Genomic DNA, 18,360 nt, shown 5'->3' on the forward strand with positions numbered 1-18,360 from the left:
TTTCTATATCAAATGATTGACAACAAGATTCCGTTGTTTCGCTGACTTAAGATCATCATAACCATGCCTGCAGTGAGCAAGGAACCCCCCCTCCCCCCCCAAGCTTACTGAACATGGCTTGTCACGATAAACAATTCAAATAAAACTGTGCATTTACATTGTATAAATAAACAACTATATATGATCATAAGAACACAAGGGATTCACAGTTATTGAGGCGTATCAGTAAGAAATTGTTTATAGGATTTATGTACAATAATAATTGTTATGGAAGTTGTACAGTGCAATGATTGCAAACACCCCAGAAGATTTTTCTTGAATTTACCGCAGTTTCAGCCTGGCAAGGGTAAACAAACATGATTTAAAAATCATCACCAAACTCAATAAATAGTTATATAGATGTCTAGGTGCACTTAAATGGAGGATCTGGGTGGTATAGGAAGAAAAGAAAACAGCCCATGAAATAGAATTAAAAAGGATCTGCTCAACTGACACCAAGAAACCAAAGGTAATGCTTAGTGAGTAGATCAACAATAAGAATCCAACCAGGCCGGTTGACAAACTTTTTATAAGCATATTCTTTCATTTGGAGAGCAGGAGCAACAATGGCAAAGCAAATTGTTTGACATGCACATGTTACAAAGCATAGCATTTTAATACAACAAGGGAAGAACAAAATTTGCAAAAAAAATTCAACAATGTTGGAACAATGCCGGGAGGGGAAAAGAGATTAATTATGGAAATTACCTCACATCAGCTACTTGAGCTACCAAGATCGAAATCCATGGTGTAGTCATATTCAATGGTTGGAATTACAGAGGCTACAAATTTCAAAAATAAGAAAAGGTACCTACGAAGTAAGAAATTGCAATTGTAAGATACACAGAGATGGACAAAAATGAAAGCTGGAGATTATGAAAGATGTATTTACATGTAATTGCAATCACAAAATCTACAAAATAACAGAGAAACATAGATAGTAACCAAGACAGGAAAATTGTACACTGGAACAAAATGCCATAAACTAAGGGGAAAATAGAAGTAGGAGATTATGAAAGATGTATTGACATGTAATCGCAATCACAATATCTACAAAATGAAAGGAAGGATGTATTCATTAAAGATCTGTTGACATGTACACTAGAATAAAATGCCATAAACTAAATGTACAAAACACAAACGAATCAAACTTGAGCAAATAAAACTATTAATGATCCACAGATGTTGCTGAATAGTACACAGACTATGAGACATCAGGCCAGGAGCTATGAGTCTGTGACAGGATCGAGGTTAAATAATCCAGAGATGTTGCATGTCTTATTGCATACAAGCAGCTTCTTTTTTCTGTTCTTTTTTTAAAAAAAAATTAAAGAAAGAAAAGCAGATTACTGGTGACTAGTGTATCCCATCAAAGAGAGGTATGGGAACCACAAATAATTGAACTGCCTTGGACAAGGATAGTTTAACCTGGCAAAATCTGGTGACTATACTTGACTTCCAGAGTAAGAAATTCATCTGATTTAGGAAGAGAACATTCTATTTTGTTATTAAGAAACTTACTCAAGCTCTGGATAAAACTATATGGGCTCCACTCAGACCTATCTTTAAGCCTCCAACCTCATCTCACTGGGTTCTCATGAGAAGAGTCCAGGACATAATTACAATTAAAGGCATTTCATTGAATTTCATTTTTCCCTCTATTGGTATAAGATTAAAAAAAAAAAAACTCACTTGCCAACTTCTGGCTCAACTCCGTGAGACATTAGAACATCAATAATTTTCTTCATTACAGCCCCATGTCGGCAAGGATGCACTGATGCATGCTTCCCAGGTAAGTGAGGATGGTCTTCAATAGTTACCTGTGCAGGATCAATTTAGATACAAGGAGAAAAGACTATATGAAGCAACACCTAATTTATTCTCTATGAAATGACACACAAAAGTCAGGAGATACATCAAGCAGACAAATGACCAATGGAAAACTACCCAGTTTCTCAATCTGACTTGAACTTGAGGGGAAAAAAATTTAGAAGCACAAGGTGATGGAGACACATGCAAAATGGTTCTGTAAAAACTGACACATGTTCAAAATGATGCCACTCAAGGTCCACAACCTTAAAATTCCATTGCAATGCAAGGAGGGTTGTGTTACTTTAAGAATTTTGATTCTAAAGCGACATCTCATGAATCATTAAAATGTAAATTCACATTGCCCCCCTTTTTCTCATGAAATCATTAAAATGTAAATTCACATTCCCCCCCTTTTATGGATCTTAAGGTCACAACCACATGACGCCATTGGTGAGCCATGGTGACCTATTTGTACTGTAAAGTCATGCAGGCACCCACACTAAGATGCAGGCATGCACGCAACACCACAATAATTTTATTCAACAACATCATGACTCTGCCAAATAACAGTTCCTCAGTCTACTAATAGCAGATCCAAAGCAAAAGGGGACAATTTGTGTGTGTGTACAACACATCCAATGTGCACAATATCGATTGGTAAACAGCATAAAAATCTCAGCACCGTTTTGCGTGCATGGTCTTGGCTAACATCTTCAAGTACAAGCTCTGGGTGCAAAAGCATCCTTGACTGCCATGCAAGAAAAGAACACAGTCAGCAAATGAGTCAAACTGCATAGATGATGTGCAGGAACAAGTTCAATTCAATACAATACAGCCTTGCCTATAACCATGTTCAGAAATCAATTTCACAGACCACAATAAAAGGAGATCACAACCTTCATGTGCATTTTCATTGCACCAAAATATCTTTGATTGATAAAATATATTGTTCTAATACTCACTACCCAACTGAAAAGGGTTGAAAATATTTGATAGAATGGCAACAAACCTCATCATATCCAGTAAGCCATACACGAGGAGTTTGATAATATTTATCATACCTGCAGATACAAGGAAAAAAACCATGTTATGATAGGCTTAAAAAACTGCATCGAGTTTCTGAATTTCCTGCAACCATCATTGGACTATTACATTGGTGTTTGAAAGGAAGTATGAAGACCTCAGCTATGAGAATTGTAGCACAGCTAAATCACATAGTTCAACAGAACATGGCAAATGCTCTAGAGCTGTGTTATCAAACCCAGATTTAAGAAAAAACTATCAATCAAAATTCATCTTACGTGATGCTGACATCATATGTTCGAGTGCGTAGAATGTTATCATCATCATCAGGTTCGTGAGCCACTACATATGTAGTCTGAAGTGTTGCCTACATCACTCAGATTTGAATAGATAACTATAAAAATATTTCCGCCTTTCTAACCAGAAAATAACAAGGGTGTGAAGAATAGAAATAGCAAGTTACAGGATCTGATTTGATTAGATTGTCAGGGTCTTCAAAGTCTGCCATGTCAGGAATATCTTCCTCCTCCTCTTCCCCAAAGTATGAAGGGTTTGTTTGGATAGGAATTCTTTTAACACTGATATCTAGAGCCTCCATTGAAGGCACATTCTCATCCTCATCACCTTTAGTTTCTAGACCAAATGCAAATCATAAAGTCAGAGCTGAGAAGACTAAACATTGGTTGAAGATATCGAGCTCCAGCAAGAATGGATACCTTTAGGTTTCCCATGAGTTGCTAGCCATCCATCATTATCTTCATTATCAAGTAGAACTTCACCTCCAGCAGCTTCATACTCTTCTTCTACAGACGCAGCTCTTCGTAGACAAGGAACTAAAAGTGAAGTTCACAATTTGCATCAACAATATACAATAAAGCAAAAACTGCAAACGTATTCATCAAATTGAATGAGTATAAATTAGCATCTTTCTTTACATTCAAAACAATGTGAACTACGATTTCCCTCTGTAATTTTTCTTCACTGAACAAGAACATTACAGGTCTATGTAATTGCTAGTTGCCATATAAAAATAATAACTTCATATTTGAAGATGCAAGAAACAAATAAGAACACTGCTGATAATGGCAGAACTCACCATTTCGAGTAATCAGAAACTGTTTCTCAGCAGGCAAGTAAGGCTTCCTCTTGCTCGGCTCGCCAGATTCCCTATTAAAAACAGAATAAAATCAAGACCAGAATTAAAGCATATACTTTATGATTAAAAACCGAAGAATTTTACACAATGAAAAGATGGAGGCTTTTTAAAGGGGGGAAGTGGCGAAGAAGCAAATTACCAGGACCAAGTGGGGCATTTACAGACGAGATTGTCGCCGGCCAGAATGAATTCGCTGACACTAAGAACGCCTTTCTCTTTAAAGGCAGAAACAGTGCGTGGACCTGTGATTCTCTCCACTGTTCCTTTGAATGCTTCGTGAATCTTCTGTGATAGAACCATCTCTCCGATTTTTTAATCGAGTGGGGTAATCGAAAACAGGAAACCCTGGAAATTGCAGAGAGACAGGGAGAGAGCGCGGGGGTTGAGGGGCGTGCTTGTCGAGTTTATTTTGTCTTTTGTTTGAAATATTTGGTCTAAACTATTATCTCGGCCCCTGAAATTTAAGTCGTTTTCGGATTTTAGCACTTTTCTTTTTCATGGTTATGTACAAACTGTTTTATGACCCCAATTCTTTTGGTTTTACTTCATCTTCGTCCTTGTATCGTCCTCCCGAGTGGAAGTTGCCTGAAAGAAATTCTTGTAAATAGCACTACGGATTTGCCTATCTAGAAGCTAATCGGATATATATGGTTTTTACAGAGTAATTTGATTCTTTTTCTAAACTCTCGATTTATAAATATATTTGGTTGGAAATAGTATTTGACTTAAATATAGAATTTATTATTAAATAAAGTCAGTATTTTTTATTTAATCAAAATTAAAAAACTTAACTTTGCGCTTGTGATTTTTTACCATACTTCATCCGTTCCTAAAAAAAATATTGCTAACTTCAAAGTCATTTTTGTAGTTATTTGCTAACCTGAAAGTCATTTTTTTCATGAATTATTTGTGAAAAATAATTTTTAAATTATAAATTAAATTAAAATTCATTTTTTATAATGCATATCTTCCATTAACATGAGCATGTGTTGCTAGCATGGCTCCAACAGCCCTCTTTTTTTTCTTCTTTTTTTTTTCTCTTTTATTGTTTAGATGATTTATACATGTAGATTCAAAGAAAAAGATTCTTGTAAAAATTTATTTTTTTATTATTTTTATTTTAGTATATTTTAATTACTATAACCAAAATGATATTTCATAATATGAATGATTTTATAAATTTTGTCAAAGTATTATAAAGAATCTAAAATCAGAAAAGAGAAAGGAAATTATTATTCAACAAATAAAAACTATTTTTTTCATGTGGATTGTATTTTTATATATATAATTAGAGGAAACAAATTTTTTTTAGTAGTTTTTTTAAAAATTTGGATTAGATTAGACAGATTAAGTCTAATTCAATAATAAAAATCAAAAATAGTAAAAGAGACTTCAATATTAGGATATAAATTTTTATAATTACTTTTTAATTGTTATTTTTAATAACTATTAGCAAAAGAATCTCTCTAGACTTATAACCATAACTTTCACTCTCAAGACTAAAGCCATTTTATTTTTTTATTTTAAAAAAATTATTTTTATATTTTATATTATTGTAATATACTAATATCAAAAATAAATTTTAAAAAATTTATTTTATTTTATTTTAAAAAAATAAAAATTACAATAATATTAAACAACAAACTCAAAAAAATTTATTTATTTATTTACGAGGTATACGATACAACACAGCTCACATAAATCATGAATTTCACGTTTTTCAAAGAGATAAGCTCCGCGTCGCATGCTTAAATAAACACACCCCGAGTCTGCAACGAAAAGAGGCTCTGTTGCCAGACAAGTTGGCATGAATTATAACGTCGAAGTCCACTACTGTGGCGTCTTCGATTACTGCAACCTACGCACAGTTCATCATTGAAAATTCACATCTCTACAGATTCTGGCCGGACCATTTCAGCAAGCTCTATTTCAGGAAGACATGGGGATGCCAAGAAGATCCGGTGTTGTGGCATCTTGCAAATAATCTCTTCGTTTCTAGATTTTGCTGCTGAGGTCTTTTCAATTATTTTCTAGTCTGGGTGGCTTAAGTTGGCTTTGCCAATAACATAAGAACAGCAACAATCTTAACCATTAAACCATCATTTTCTCTTAGCTCTCATAACCTCAAATGAAGCACCTCCACAGCAAAAGGAAAGTCGAAGAATCATAGACAAAAAGAAAATGCATATACAACAATAACTAGTGCAGGTCAACCACGTACCTCCCTATCGTTACAGATTTCCAGCAAAATCTTTAACAGTAAACCCAACCTTATCAAACCTACCTTTCTCACTGCTCTCTCTGAATTTCAAATATTCTCTGCAAACAAATGGGTTATAGATCCTCATACTTCCTTCTCCCACCACTTCATCGGGGGCAAAAATCACCTTCTCATCCTCAAAGCACCAAAAGAAGGCTAAAGAGAATCTGTGTACGTTTCTTTTTAAAACAACTCTATGTTCACATGATCTCAACTTCCCATTGCTCCACGCATGCATCAAGTCTCCAATGTTCACTACAAGAGTATCTTCACGTGGGTTTATGTCCATCCACTTCCCTTCCCTGGATCTTACTTGAAGCCCTCCAATCTCATCTTGACATACAATTGTCACACAGCTCATGTCCGTGTGCATTCCAAGCCCCTCAACTTCTTTTCCTTCCACAGTACTAATTTCTGCTGGCGAATAGCTGTTTATTCTCAAGTATCCGTGACAGTTATTGAAATCAGATTCATAAAACTTCCTTGCAAAATCTCCTCCCATGCTCATTAGCACTGCCCTCACTATTCTTCTCGAAAGCTCAGACATTTCGATCCCGTATTCTTTAACGGTCTCACTGGTGTAAACACAAGGTAACAGAAATATATTCATCAGAAACATGCTCTATAATAAGAATATAACAGATTTCATTTTATTGCTTGGCTTCATGCTTCATTCTCAACTGATTAAAGGAATGAGAAAAATAGGTGAAAATAGTAGTTCTGACTGGTGAATTACTATTTATTACCTGAATTCATCAGGATTTGGATGGTCCAAGAGAATTCCTGTGGAACTTTGTGCAGAAGCAAAGAAGTCTGGTCCGGAAACACGAAGACTTTCAAAGAATGGAGATGCAATAAAATGAGGGGTGTAGGTTCTTACCGATGATGATGGACCTAACTTGATTTTGGACTCGTAAGGCAGGCTGAAGATATGTGTTGAGAGGGAGTAGAGTTTCCTGTAAACATCTTTCGAAACTCCATGGTTAATAATATGGAAGAAACCCCATTCGTTGCAGGCTAGAGAAAGGGAGGAGAGACAGGATGGACTAATGGGCTGTGAGATGTCAAAAACGGGAAGCTCTATAGAACCATGGGATTCAGGCATCATTTAGGGCTAGATAACAAAAATCAGTTTGATTGGTATGTTTAGCAAGCAAAGACAACACCACACACGGCGGCACGCCTTCATTTATATGTTTATATTCTTAATTGAATCACCTGATAAGGACAAGTTTACAGCTGTCCCCGCATGTAAGACAAAAAAAAAAAAGAACAGATTGAAGTTAATATCAAGGTCAACACCGCAGCCTGGCTGTTCTTGGAAGGAAAGTAATTATTTTCTTATAGTTGTATCCCCAGTAAGGTCAACAAGCAGAAACTTGAATTTCTTAAATTGTAAGCTGGTGGCCAGCAGCAGGCAGGAATGAAGGAGGTGTGCTGGTCACTTATACTTTGTCAGACCATTGCACAAGTTCTTGAGCTTAGATTCTTTACAGGGAATATATATTGAGTACCATCTGCATTACCGTGTTTATCAAGTAGGTCAACTTGAGTTCAGATTAAAATATTAGTACTTCTGCTCTAGGTAGCTATTCTTATAAAGAGAATCAAGTGAATAAAATATTTAACGATATAGAAAGCAGCTAGCAGATTCATAGATGTCTTTTTCTCAAAGTTTTAATTACCAGTTGAGCAAAACTCTGTGCGAACCAGTTGACAACTTCATAACAAAACCCTAAAACTAGCTGATATGATCTTCTGCCTTCCATGCGTGAATTTGCTGCGGGACTGAGAGACATTTTTGGATCAATAACTTCACTAATTAGAGGATCAGACACCTTGACACATGTACCTTACCTCTGTTTATTCTCAAAATAAATGAGTCATTTTATTAGCTCGGGCAATTTAATTAGCAATTTATTTCATGTGAGATTGATGTTCGAAATAAGACATATTGCTTCCGAATTCCCTGTCTCCATGTCGCATTTTCATGAATCCTGCAGGAGATGATATGACTGACTAATTGATGCATGGGATTTTTTTTTCCCTGGTACATGAATTTATGTCAATGGATATAATTTTCTCAAATTCAACCCACAATCTCTTGGATTGGGATGAGATTTTAATAAAAATTTTAGAGATTTTATTTTTTATAAGATTAAAATTACATGGCTATTAGAAATCAGTAAGACATTCAAGGGAGGCTCGGAAGTTACTATTTAGTATTTACAATATTTTCTTAGTTGATTTATGATTTTTTTTATTTAGAGTTGTTTTATTGTTTTTTTAAGATTTAATTAAGATTTTTTTAATATATAAAATAGATTTATTTATCATGCATTTTAGAAAACTACTTGAAAAAAAATATTTAATAATAAAATTTTAAATTATAATTTGGATGTGATCTCTATTTAACATAATTATATGATATTTATTTTTATTATCTTTCTTGTATTGTTTTTGTAGTCATCACATCACTAATACCTATAGTCATGTCTTTGCTTGACTGGGAATTCATTCATCACTCAAGGTTATATTTTTTTAAAGAAAGAATATAGAAATTTCATTCAGCGTATAATAATAATATCAATTACATTGAGAACATGTTCGGTAAAAAGGTAAAGAGATTGAAAATAACCTAAATGCATTTCCTACAGATTCTGATTTATTTATTTATTTATTTTGGGGGGGGTTAATCATTTTTTTGAGGGGGATGATTATTTAGATAATGTTGGGTAAGTCAAACAATAATCATTTTTTTGAGGGGGATGATTATTAAGTATTTAGATAATGTTGGGTAAGTCAAACGATATTAATTGAGTTTGACTGGACATAGCTATCTGTCATGTCTTGTGTTAGATATGCATATAAATTTAACTAGACTTTCCAATTTGTTAGTTTTGTGTTAGGTATATATTGAATGAGATAATATGGGAGTTGATATAAAGTGATTTCATCAATTTTATAGGTTTAAAAATAATTTAATTAAAAAAATAATTTATAATATTATTTTTAAAAAAATATTAAGATGATAATATATTTTATCGATCTGATATAATATTTTAAATTTACAATTCAAATAATAAAATTACGATAACCTCATATAAAAAACTAAATAAATTATAAAGCTTAATTTTCAATAAACTTATTATTAAATAATAAAATTAAAAAAATAATAATAAAACAACATAAGTTTATTCAAGTTAACTCGCAAAACCCATGATTTAAGTCATGAAGTTAAAATAATTTCATAAAAAATAAACCAAAATAAACAACAAAGTTTAATTCATAATCAACCAGACATTAAAGATGTTAAATAACAAAATTAATATATATATATATATTAAAAAATAAATAAAAAATAGTTAAATTAATTAAATTAACCCTCTAATTATGTGATATAGGCGATAAGATTAAGATAATACAAAAAACTATAATAAATATACAATATGAGATTTTCAAACCATTATTACGTAGTAAATAACACATGATGGAATGGTCCAATGTTAGACCATGTTCTTTGAAAGTTATTTAGTATATAGTCATTTAAACCATAACGGTAGATACTAAATTATGTGTATTAAATGATCTTATTATATGTTAAATAACTCATGGTAAAACAGTACAATATTAGGGCCTTTTCCTTTTGATATTAATTAATATACCATAGGCCCAAATAATAGAACCTTATTATTCACTAAATGACAATGACATACTAAGGTCCGGTTTTGTTTTCTTGAATGTTGTTTGATGGATAATAAAAATAATATCTAAATAATATACCATTTATTATATTGTTAGTCTTTTAACCAAGATGTTTAAATATTAATTAGAGTTTTTAGTTATTATATGATGATTTTTTTTGTTTTTTTATTCTTTTTACACAGGACTTGATATTCCTTTTTAATGTAAAAAATTATTTTAACGTATTTTAAATAAAAATTATTTTTAAAAAACAATATAAATTATAATACCGAACATATACTACGTCATACTTGCACAAGAGAGAGAGAGAGAGAGAGAGAGATAGTTATGTAGACCGGATCATATCGCCATAAGAGGTCCGAACATAACTGCATTCATTCTGAAATTTTGCATCTGTTCTTGACATTATTTTGCTTAAAGAAGCCTGTTTGCTAATGCGTAGCTGTGGATTTTTTTTCTCAAAACTATAACAGCATTCTGTGAACTTATTAGTCAATTTGTAATGCGATCAATCAAAAGCTAAATTGGCCCACCAACATGAACAACAAAGGCAGTGGAACATAATAATTCCTATATTATTTCCTGGTAGATAAAGAGAACGTCAGAGTAACCAAAATAATATCTTACGCGTAAATCGTATTCCAGACGTTCCTCCTTTTCCTATGCGCTAAAAGCTCTTTGTGCCTTGTATATGCAATACGTATGTAACTATGTTAAGAAGATTCCTTGCCCAAAGACAAGGAAAGCATTGGGTGAAACCCAACCTAATCAATGTTTTCTCAGGTGTTTAACTAATAACTACTCTAGCATAATAAACTAGCCATTATTACTATTATTATTATTATTATCATAGATTGTTTAACCCCTTTTAGATTTGTGCTCCACGGAAGCCTTAGAAGTAGCCAGAGCCAACCAAGTCGCCTTTCCCATTGGCAAGGAAGAAGATGCAATGGAAGAGGCAGAGGAGCAACCCTGTTGCTGCTCACACTGCTCACAGAACCTTATCATTCCTTTTCTCCGATCACCTTCCTCCCATTGGCTCATCATCCCTTTCTTTGTGGGTCCCAACTGTGCAAAACATACAGAAAATGAGAAAGGAGTCAACATGTATACTATGATAGTGTCACTAAAATATGGGGATGAATTGAAATAGAGATTTGATTAGTACACATACACTTGGCATGGCAATACTGGTGGTCACATTTTGATGATGTCTTCTTTGGTAAGTGACAGGGTGAGGAGAGGCTTCAGCATGAGTCTGGGATCCACAAAACAATCCATAATCATCAGTTTGATTGATATTCAGTGGCTCATTAAGGTTGATGAGAGGGGTTTTGGTAGTGGTGGTGATGGTAGTAGAAGTGGAAATGCTGCTATTCTCATACTGGGAGTGAGTCATTTGATCAAGGGGAGGACAGGTAGTTGGAGTCGTGGCAGCTGTGGATTGGGGAATGGTGACAGGCCTTCTCTCAGCTAATGGCTTCACAGGGAAAGTACGGTGGGGTGTATGGGTTTGAGAGGGAGGAGCAAAGAGGAAGTGAGATTGTTTTGGTGTAGTGGAGGACACTGAGGGAGGTGTGTGTACCGCAATGAGGTCTTCTAGAAGGACCACAACCTGAGGGTGAGGAGTTAAGGTAGTCATATCCGGCCACAGGAAACTTCCCTGGGGCTTGCATATTCTAAACCCACTTTTCAGCCTCTCTATCCTTGCTGCCCTGTCCTCTGTTGGTGCTGGTGATTCTGTTCTTGGTACTATGATGCCTCCTGATGATGGCTTGCATTGTTCTTGTGCTGATTCCCCTAAAACCGTTGCTTCTTTTTCCTGATGCATTACTCCTTTCCCCTTTCTTCCAGTTCCTGCGGGCGTGATTGACTCTGTTGAACCCATTAATAAAGCTGGCTTTTCTGTTGACTCTGCTCTGTTTGATTTCTCCACTCTGGTTTTTAGCTTCTCCATTTCTTCCTGCATTAATTAAATATTTCCATCATCACAATAATGACCGTGTTCAATGCATAATTAAATGCTACGACAATAAATGCAGCCAAGCCTCCCCGTTGCACTCTAAGGACAACTAAATTCATAACTAACCAATCCATCCTAAGATCATCATTAAACGTATCATTGTTACAATATAAATGCTGTCCAGACTAGAAAGTACCGCCAAGGACAACGGAAATCCACTGCCAGAACATTCATCATTTATGAAACTATTTAACGTGGGATTTTGAGCTTTAAATTGAACTAACTAATTGCAAACATCTAGTATGGAATAAGCAACCCTCCCATATTAAGCCTCTAAAGATAACAGCTTCTCAAATGGTTTCATGGCAATTTATGCATCAACTTATTATCTAGAATAGATACATACATCAGATGGTCAGCGTGTTACTACCATCTTTCAATGGTGTGGATCATGCAATCACCCAGGAATTTCTTATTTGAACAAATCTTCTACACACCAGTAGCACCCAGAACGTCATAACGTGGAAAGAATCATTCACATCAAATCTTACACACTCCAATTGAAAAGAAAATGATGATTATTAGGAAGAATTCTCATACTCTCCTACCTTCATCCCATACAAAGATTCTGAAATTTCCTTTAGTTGTTCCTCCATCTTTACCTTCTTATTCACCAAATCAATGTACATTTCCTGCAAAAATAGTACATGGATTGTCAAGAGAAGAACTTGGGTCAGTCCAAAAAACTGGTCAAACTTACATATCTATTACCTTCAGTGGAATTAATAAGTTGTCGTGCGCCATGTCCTGACTTGTATGAGAATAACTCGGTGCTGCCACTATTGCTAATCCCTCCCCGCGTTTTTTAGACACCATTGCCTCCATCTCCCTGCCCTCCATAAGAACAACACATACGCGAGAGATGCAATCAGTAGCGCACACAATTCACCCCAAGAGTAACGGAGAAAAACTGTTGGGCATTACCAGATCAACAGCACTGATCACAAGCTAAAAGACCACAAAATTGAAAGACAATCAATCCTAGTTAAAACAGAAGGACCAGTACCCTTTAATTTTAGCAATTTCTTCTCTGAGCTCCTTGATCTCTCTAGCACAAACAGGATCCTGACTAGGATTATCACCAGGTTTCCACCCTGGTGGAGGTGTCCAATAAGGATCCTGCACGCCAGCCTCTTTCCTGATATCAACCAGATCAGCCTTCTCCAGCCAATATTCCATTGCTCCATCTGCGTTATGCCTCCTTCTGAATCTCTCTTCTCCTCCCGGAGCCACCTTCCCTGACATATGCTTCAACAAGTGGTCTAACAGCCCAGTATCCCCAATCAACTTCCGTGCCTCAGCTCTCAATTCTGGCCTTAAAATTGGGCGTCGAAACACAGCATTTTGCTCTTTCATTACCTTTAACATGTTTTCCTCAGCCAATTTATATCTTCACAGAAATCAACCAACCAAATTAGCTAGCTACATATAGACACTAATCAAAAAAATATATTAACACAAATGACGATCTGAATTTAGTTTATTAACTAATAAAAGCTTTATTACCTCCCCGCAGACCATCTGTCAATAGAATTCTTGATGAGTTTGTTCTTCTTTTGCCTATAAACCACAATCTGGTTCTTCTTTTCAATTTTACGCCTTTTCTTTTTCGGTGATGATTTGCTAATACCAGACCCACCTTGACACTTCCTCTTACGTAATTTCCTTTTAGCTTCACTTGACTTGTTTACTACTAGCTTAACATCGACCTCCTCCTCGTCCTTCTCGTCTGTATCATCATCACTACCATCACTGTCTTTCTCTTCTTCGCTTTTAATCAAATCCTTCGATGCAGTCACTATTTCACGTTTATCCTCTACGTGTTTAGCCAAGAACCTGACCTGCCGGCGCTGACCCCACTTAACCATGCCTGTCCCGTTGAGCTCAGACATGAGAGACACCTTCCTTGCACCAACAAATTTATTAACATGAGTACTTGTAGGTGGGTATGACACTTTTCGAGGTGAAACCGAAGGATGTTTAACCATCCAGAAACTCCATGAGTAACTCTTGTCTGCAATTTCTGGAGAAGAGATTCTCCTATAAAGAGCTTCCGCTGCAACTTCTGATCCTATAGTATATTTCTCATCGAATGCTGGTAGCTGCTTCTTCTTCGTTTTCATGTCTTTCTTGTAATTAATAGCTCCAATCTCATTGAAGTAACATCTTAGAGAATCGATGCTTGGAAACCTCAGCGAGACTCTCATCCTGGTCTTTTCATTCACCTGAGATATTTATTCAAGCAGAAACAAACACCAGTATATTTTAAAGCAGAGAGAAACAAATGTCGAGCCGGGTTTAAGAATATTGTTGAGTTGTATAAAAAATACCATGACAACCCGGGTTTTGTTGAGTTGATCAGGGGATTTATGAGGCAGCTTGGAGTGATCAACTTCATAAAAAGAGCTCACTTTAATATGCTCAGCTGGGTCTTCATTATTAAGCATGGAAAACAAAGAGTAATCAGAGAATTCCCTATTTTGATCAGAAAGAAGAGCTCTTAGCGTGGAAAACGACATAGCTACTACTAGTACTAGCAGCAGCTGCAGTACCACTACGTACTTGCAGTACCGTGAGAGCTAGCTAGCTAGTACGAGCAGTAAAAAAAAAACAGCAAATCAGAAGAGAGAAATCAAGTGAGAGAGAGAGAGAGAGGAACAAAAGCGATAAAAAGAGGGAGAGATTGTTGATCGGGCGAGTGTGTGTAAGTGTGTTACAAATATTACCAAATGGTGGTGCTGTGGTAAATGTTGGGTGATGCAGGCACTGTCCGCCCAAAGAAAGCCTTCTATCGGCGTCCTCGGAGTTCTGCCTCCTTTTTATTTCCTGCATTTTCACAAGCGCAGGCAAAATCACAGTATTAACCTTCTCTTTTAAAAGGGGTGAGAATTTATGTATGCATAAGCCCCTCGTGTGCAATTCGCGATAGAGAATGTTTAGAATATACCGTTACATAGCATTATAATTATGTGGTTTTTGTTATGTAATATCATCATTTCACTTACTTGGGCACCAAGGATGTGTAGAGCGGGGTTTGATTTGCATAACAAATTGCAGGAGACGCGCGCGTGGTTTGGTATGTGTGTGAGCGTGAGACAAAGACCAGGAATTCGGTTGAGTATTTGAAAACTTTAGTAGACTTGTAATCAGCGAGTTGATTTGAGAGATAAAAGAGCGCGTGGGTTACGAGGAGAAAAATCGAGGAGTAACAGAAAGAAAGGGGTGTGGTGGTTGGAGAGTGGGAGTGAGGAGAAGAGAGAACATACTCACCGATGGGTGGTCTATCACTGCAACATCAACCAGCTCCATGGTAGTCATCTTCTGCACATAGAGAAACGTTTCAACTGCACAAGTTAATACTAGCTAGTCGTATCTCTCGTCCTCCACGGCCCCCCGGCGAATAAACATTATGGACATGATTAAAGAAAGGGAAAATCAGACTATATATAAGATAATCATTTGAAGCAAACATACAATTAATCTCATTAATCAATCATAAACTCACGGACTGTCAGAAAAGAAAGCAAGATTAAGGCCTGACGGATATATATGTAGTGATTCTAGAACAGCCTGCAGGAGAATCTCTATATTGTTGGTACTCAGAGACCGAAAACAAGAAGAAACGAACGGGAACGCAAAATCAAAGCTCAGTACTACTGATCATTGTGCGAACTTTAAAGTAAACTAACTAGGAAAAACACCACTGGTAAATTAAAGATCATGAAGATTGGAAAGTGTATCAAAAACACTTTTGAGCTAGAAATCTCAATTTTGAGAATCTTCCAGAAGCCAACAACCTATATCTGTTAACCACGGGAAAATACATACTCTGTCAGGACTTGTTTGAATTCCTCATTCAAACTCATCCTTAATGAAATGCAAATGGGTCGTTCCTTTTGAGATTTTTTATCCAGTACCAGCACCGATTCAACCAGCCAAAGAGTAACTACACCAGCATTAATTAATGCACATGAAAAAATCAAGTAGAAAATTAAACAGAAAAAACAAGTATAAAATGAGACCTTTTTCTTTTTCAATTTCTGTTTCAAAAGCTACTTGTGATGGATTGTTTGAGAGAAAGAAAAAACAGCTTGAGAGAAAACGCAGAGAGAAGGGGGAGGGAGTTTTTTCTGTAGTGAAACTAACAATGGTGGTGCATTTCTGATATAAAGAGAGAGAAAATTAGTAATGATTATTACCAGACGGGATGCGCCTCACGTGACCTGGATTCTGGTCCCCCCTCTCCCTCCCTCCTCTACAGTAACGTCTCCCGTTTTACCGTTTTACCCCTCCCGAGTCTTGTTGCCTCTGGAAATGTTGTTTATGGTTGAGAGGGTTGAGAGCTAAAGAAACGGGCTCTTAGATTTATTTATGTATGGCCTTTGAGGAGCCATTGGTTCCCGGAGCCAATAACGTTTAGCCAAGCCATAACTTCTGTAGCTTCTGACCACGTGGCGTATGCTTGCTTGTGGGACAGGTTCGGGATAGCCTCATTGGATATGGCGGGTGACCTTTCAGTTCCAGCTCGGGTGTATAATATTCTTCTCTGTACCCGCACGACACGAGTAGCGCCAAAATCTACTAAAGACTAAAGAGGGATGACACGCAATATTTTTATTTTTTTTATTAAGAAGGTATTCTTCAATTTATAGGTAAATTAAACACGAGTAGCGCCAAAATCTACTAAAGAGGGATGACACGCAATATTTTTTTTTATTATTTAAGAAGGTATTCTTCAATTTATAAGTAAATTGAGATTTATTTTTGACGATTTTAAGGGTATATCCCTCTTATCTATTTAATAAATTCTTCAAGCCACTAATTCTAAGACTTGAATAAAAAAATCAATAAACTTTTAAATCAAGGGTTTGAAGAAGTAAAGAAAAACAATAACTGTATGGTGCATTTATTTCGTCTCCAATTGTTCAGAAATTCAATAAATTGGTTTTGCACCAGCACTGCAGCACCTGGTCTGTGGATGCATGTAAGGCCCAGTAACTCCGTTGGCCATGACTAACGGACTGGGGATGAATTATGTTCTTGTTCATGGCTCTGGTTTTGATAGATGAGAAACTTCAATTTATGTTGGGTTTCTAATTGAGTTCTAGAAGTTTCAAAACAACAATTCAAATAGAAAACTGTGTTTGGAAGTGAATGTTATAACGGAAAAGGGTACGCTAGATTTGACGAGAAAGTGCCAAAAAAAAATAATTCCGATTGGCGAGATGGCTATCAATTTTCTGTTCCTAATTGTCGCACCCGGTAGACAGTCGCTAGATTGTTGCCGGGGTAAAAATGCTTGGGCATAAAAAATTGAGATTCGTGTTTTTTAATTGATGATTTAAATATATAAAAAAATAAATTAATTAATTAATAAAAAACAAAAAATTAATAATTTAAGAGAAAAACAAAAAAAAATATTAAATCAAGTAAACTCGCAAACCTTGAAGATCAGAATAATCTCATATAATAAAAGTAGGAAAACAAGTTTGAGTGATAAAATTTAAATAAATTAATTTTAAAAAATAAATTCATGTTAGTTTTTAAAATTGATGATCCTGATTATAATACTGGGGCTAGCTCCATTAAAAAAACCATAAAAATTAAAAAAATTAAAAATATTAGTTTAAAAAAAAAGATAAACTCAAATAAATCTTATAAATCTAATTTAATTTCTAAAACTTGTAAGTTATTAAATATTATAAATGAATTCAATTAAGTTTTTAACCAATTTAATTTGAAAGATAAAATAATAAAAAAATCATTGATAATTTGTTTTTTACAAAAGCAAAAAAGATATTAAACAACAAGAATGAGGACTGGGTTTAAAAAATTAAAAAATTATTGAGGTGAAATTAAAAATAATATTTATAATTTAATAAATTATTTATATATTAAAATGTGATATGAGAGTGAAATTGAGAGATATTTATAATTTTATAGATAATTTAAAGATTAAAAAAATAATTAAATGAAAAAGATAAAGAAAAAATAAATTGCAATTAGTGGCTAGAATGACTTTCAAGTTTACAACACAAAACCAATATAGAATAACAAGAAAAGATATTTACGAGATAATTATGTTGGTTTTGTTATTAAAAGTATAAAAGTAACTGTACTATTAAAAAAATTAATAAAACCAAAATGCCCTTGTGTTCCAGACATTATGTTATCTATTACATGGTTAAATTAATGATTTGACTATACAATATAAAAATTAAATAATTAATCTAACTCTATACAAATTGTAAAAGTTTTTTGGTGTCATGGTGAGAGGATAATATCTCGTCCCCAGTACATAATTCGAAGTTTTTTTTTTTTTTTCACCAGGAGCAATCATAC

The 18,360-nt window shown here is 34.8% G+C and overlaps 3 protein-coding genes across 4 annotated transcripts; all 3 read right to left on the reverse strand.

Moving 5' to 3' along the window:
- Positions 1-108: 108 nt before the first annotated feature.
- Positions 109-4,450, reverse strand: LOC105128137 (autophagy-related protein 3-like). Its single transcript, XM_011029663.1, has 10 exons — positions 4,170-4,450; positions 3,971-4,041; positions 3,591-3,707; positions 3,338-3,507; positions 3,153-3,241; positions 2,861-2,912; positions 2,534-2,599; positions 1,732-1,859; positions 748-850; positions 109-337 (listed from the first exon to the last, which is right to left on the reverse strand). Exons 1-9 carry the CDS (start codon positions 4,328-4,330, stop codon positions 754-756), a joined length of 951 nt encoding a protein of 316 aa, XP_011027965.1. The 5' UTR covers positions 4,331-4,450; the 3' UTR covers positions 109-337; positions 748-753.
- Positions 4,451-6,114: 1,664 nt separating this feature from the next.
- LOC105128138 (gibberellin 2-beta-dioxygenase 7-like) lies at positions 6,115-7,443 on the reverse strand. Its single transcript, XM_011029664.1, has 2 exons — positions 7,036-7,443; positions 6,115-6,864 (listed from the first exon to the last, which is right to left on the reverse strand). The coding sequence occupies exons 1-2, from the start codon at positions 7,396-7,398 to the stop codon at positions 6,262-6,264; spliced, it is 966 nt and encodes a 321-aa protein (XP_011027966.1). The 5' UTR covers positions 7,399-7,443; the 3' UTR covers positions 6,115-6,261.
- Positions 7,444-10,839: 3,396 nt separating this feature from the next.
- On the reverse strand, positions 10,840-15,413 carry LOC105128140 (protein DYAD-like). Of its 2 annotated transcripts, XM_011029665.1 has the most exons (9): positions 15,289-15,413; positions 14,745-14,844; positions 14,349-14,449; positions 13,525-14,243; positions 13,025-13,408; positions 12,730-12,847; positions 12,567-12,650; positions 11,170-11,958; positions 10,840-11,063 (listed from the first exon to the last, which is right to left on the reverse strand). In XM_011029665.1, the coding sequence occupies exons 1-9, from the start codon at positions 15,334-15,336 to the stop codon at positions 10,854-10,856; spliced, it is 2,553 nt and encodes an 850-aa protein (XP_011027967.1). In that variant the 5' UTR covers positions 15,337-15,413; the 3' UTR covers positions 10,840-10,853. The 2 variants fall into 2 exon arrangements, with proteins under 2 accessions (XP_011027967.1, XP_011027968.1); XM_011029666.1 differs by lacking the exons at positions 14,745-14,844; positions 15,289-15,413 and having other exon boundaries at positions 14,349-14,589.
- Positions 15,414-18,360: the final 2,947 nt, after the last annotated feature.

The sequence above is a fragment of the Populus euphratica genome, unplaced genomic scaffold, assembly GCF_000495115.2.
Source record: "Populus euphratica unplaced genomic scaffold, PopEup_1.0 scaffold49.1, whole genome shotgun sequence".
Taxonomy (NCBI): Eukaryota; Viridiplantae; Streptophyta; class Magnoliopsida; order Malpighiales; family Salicaceae; genus Populus; species Populus euphratica.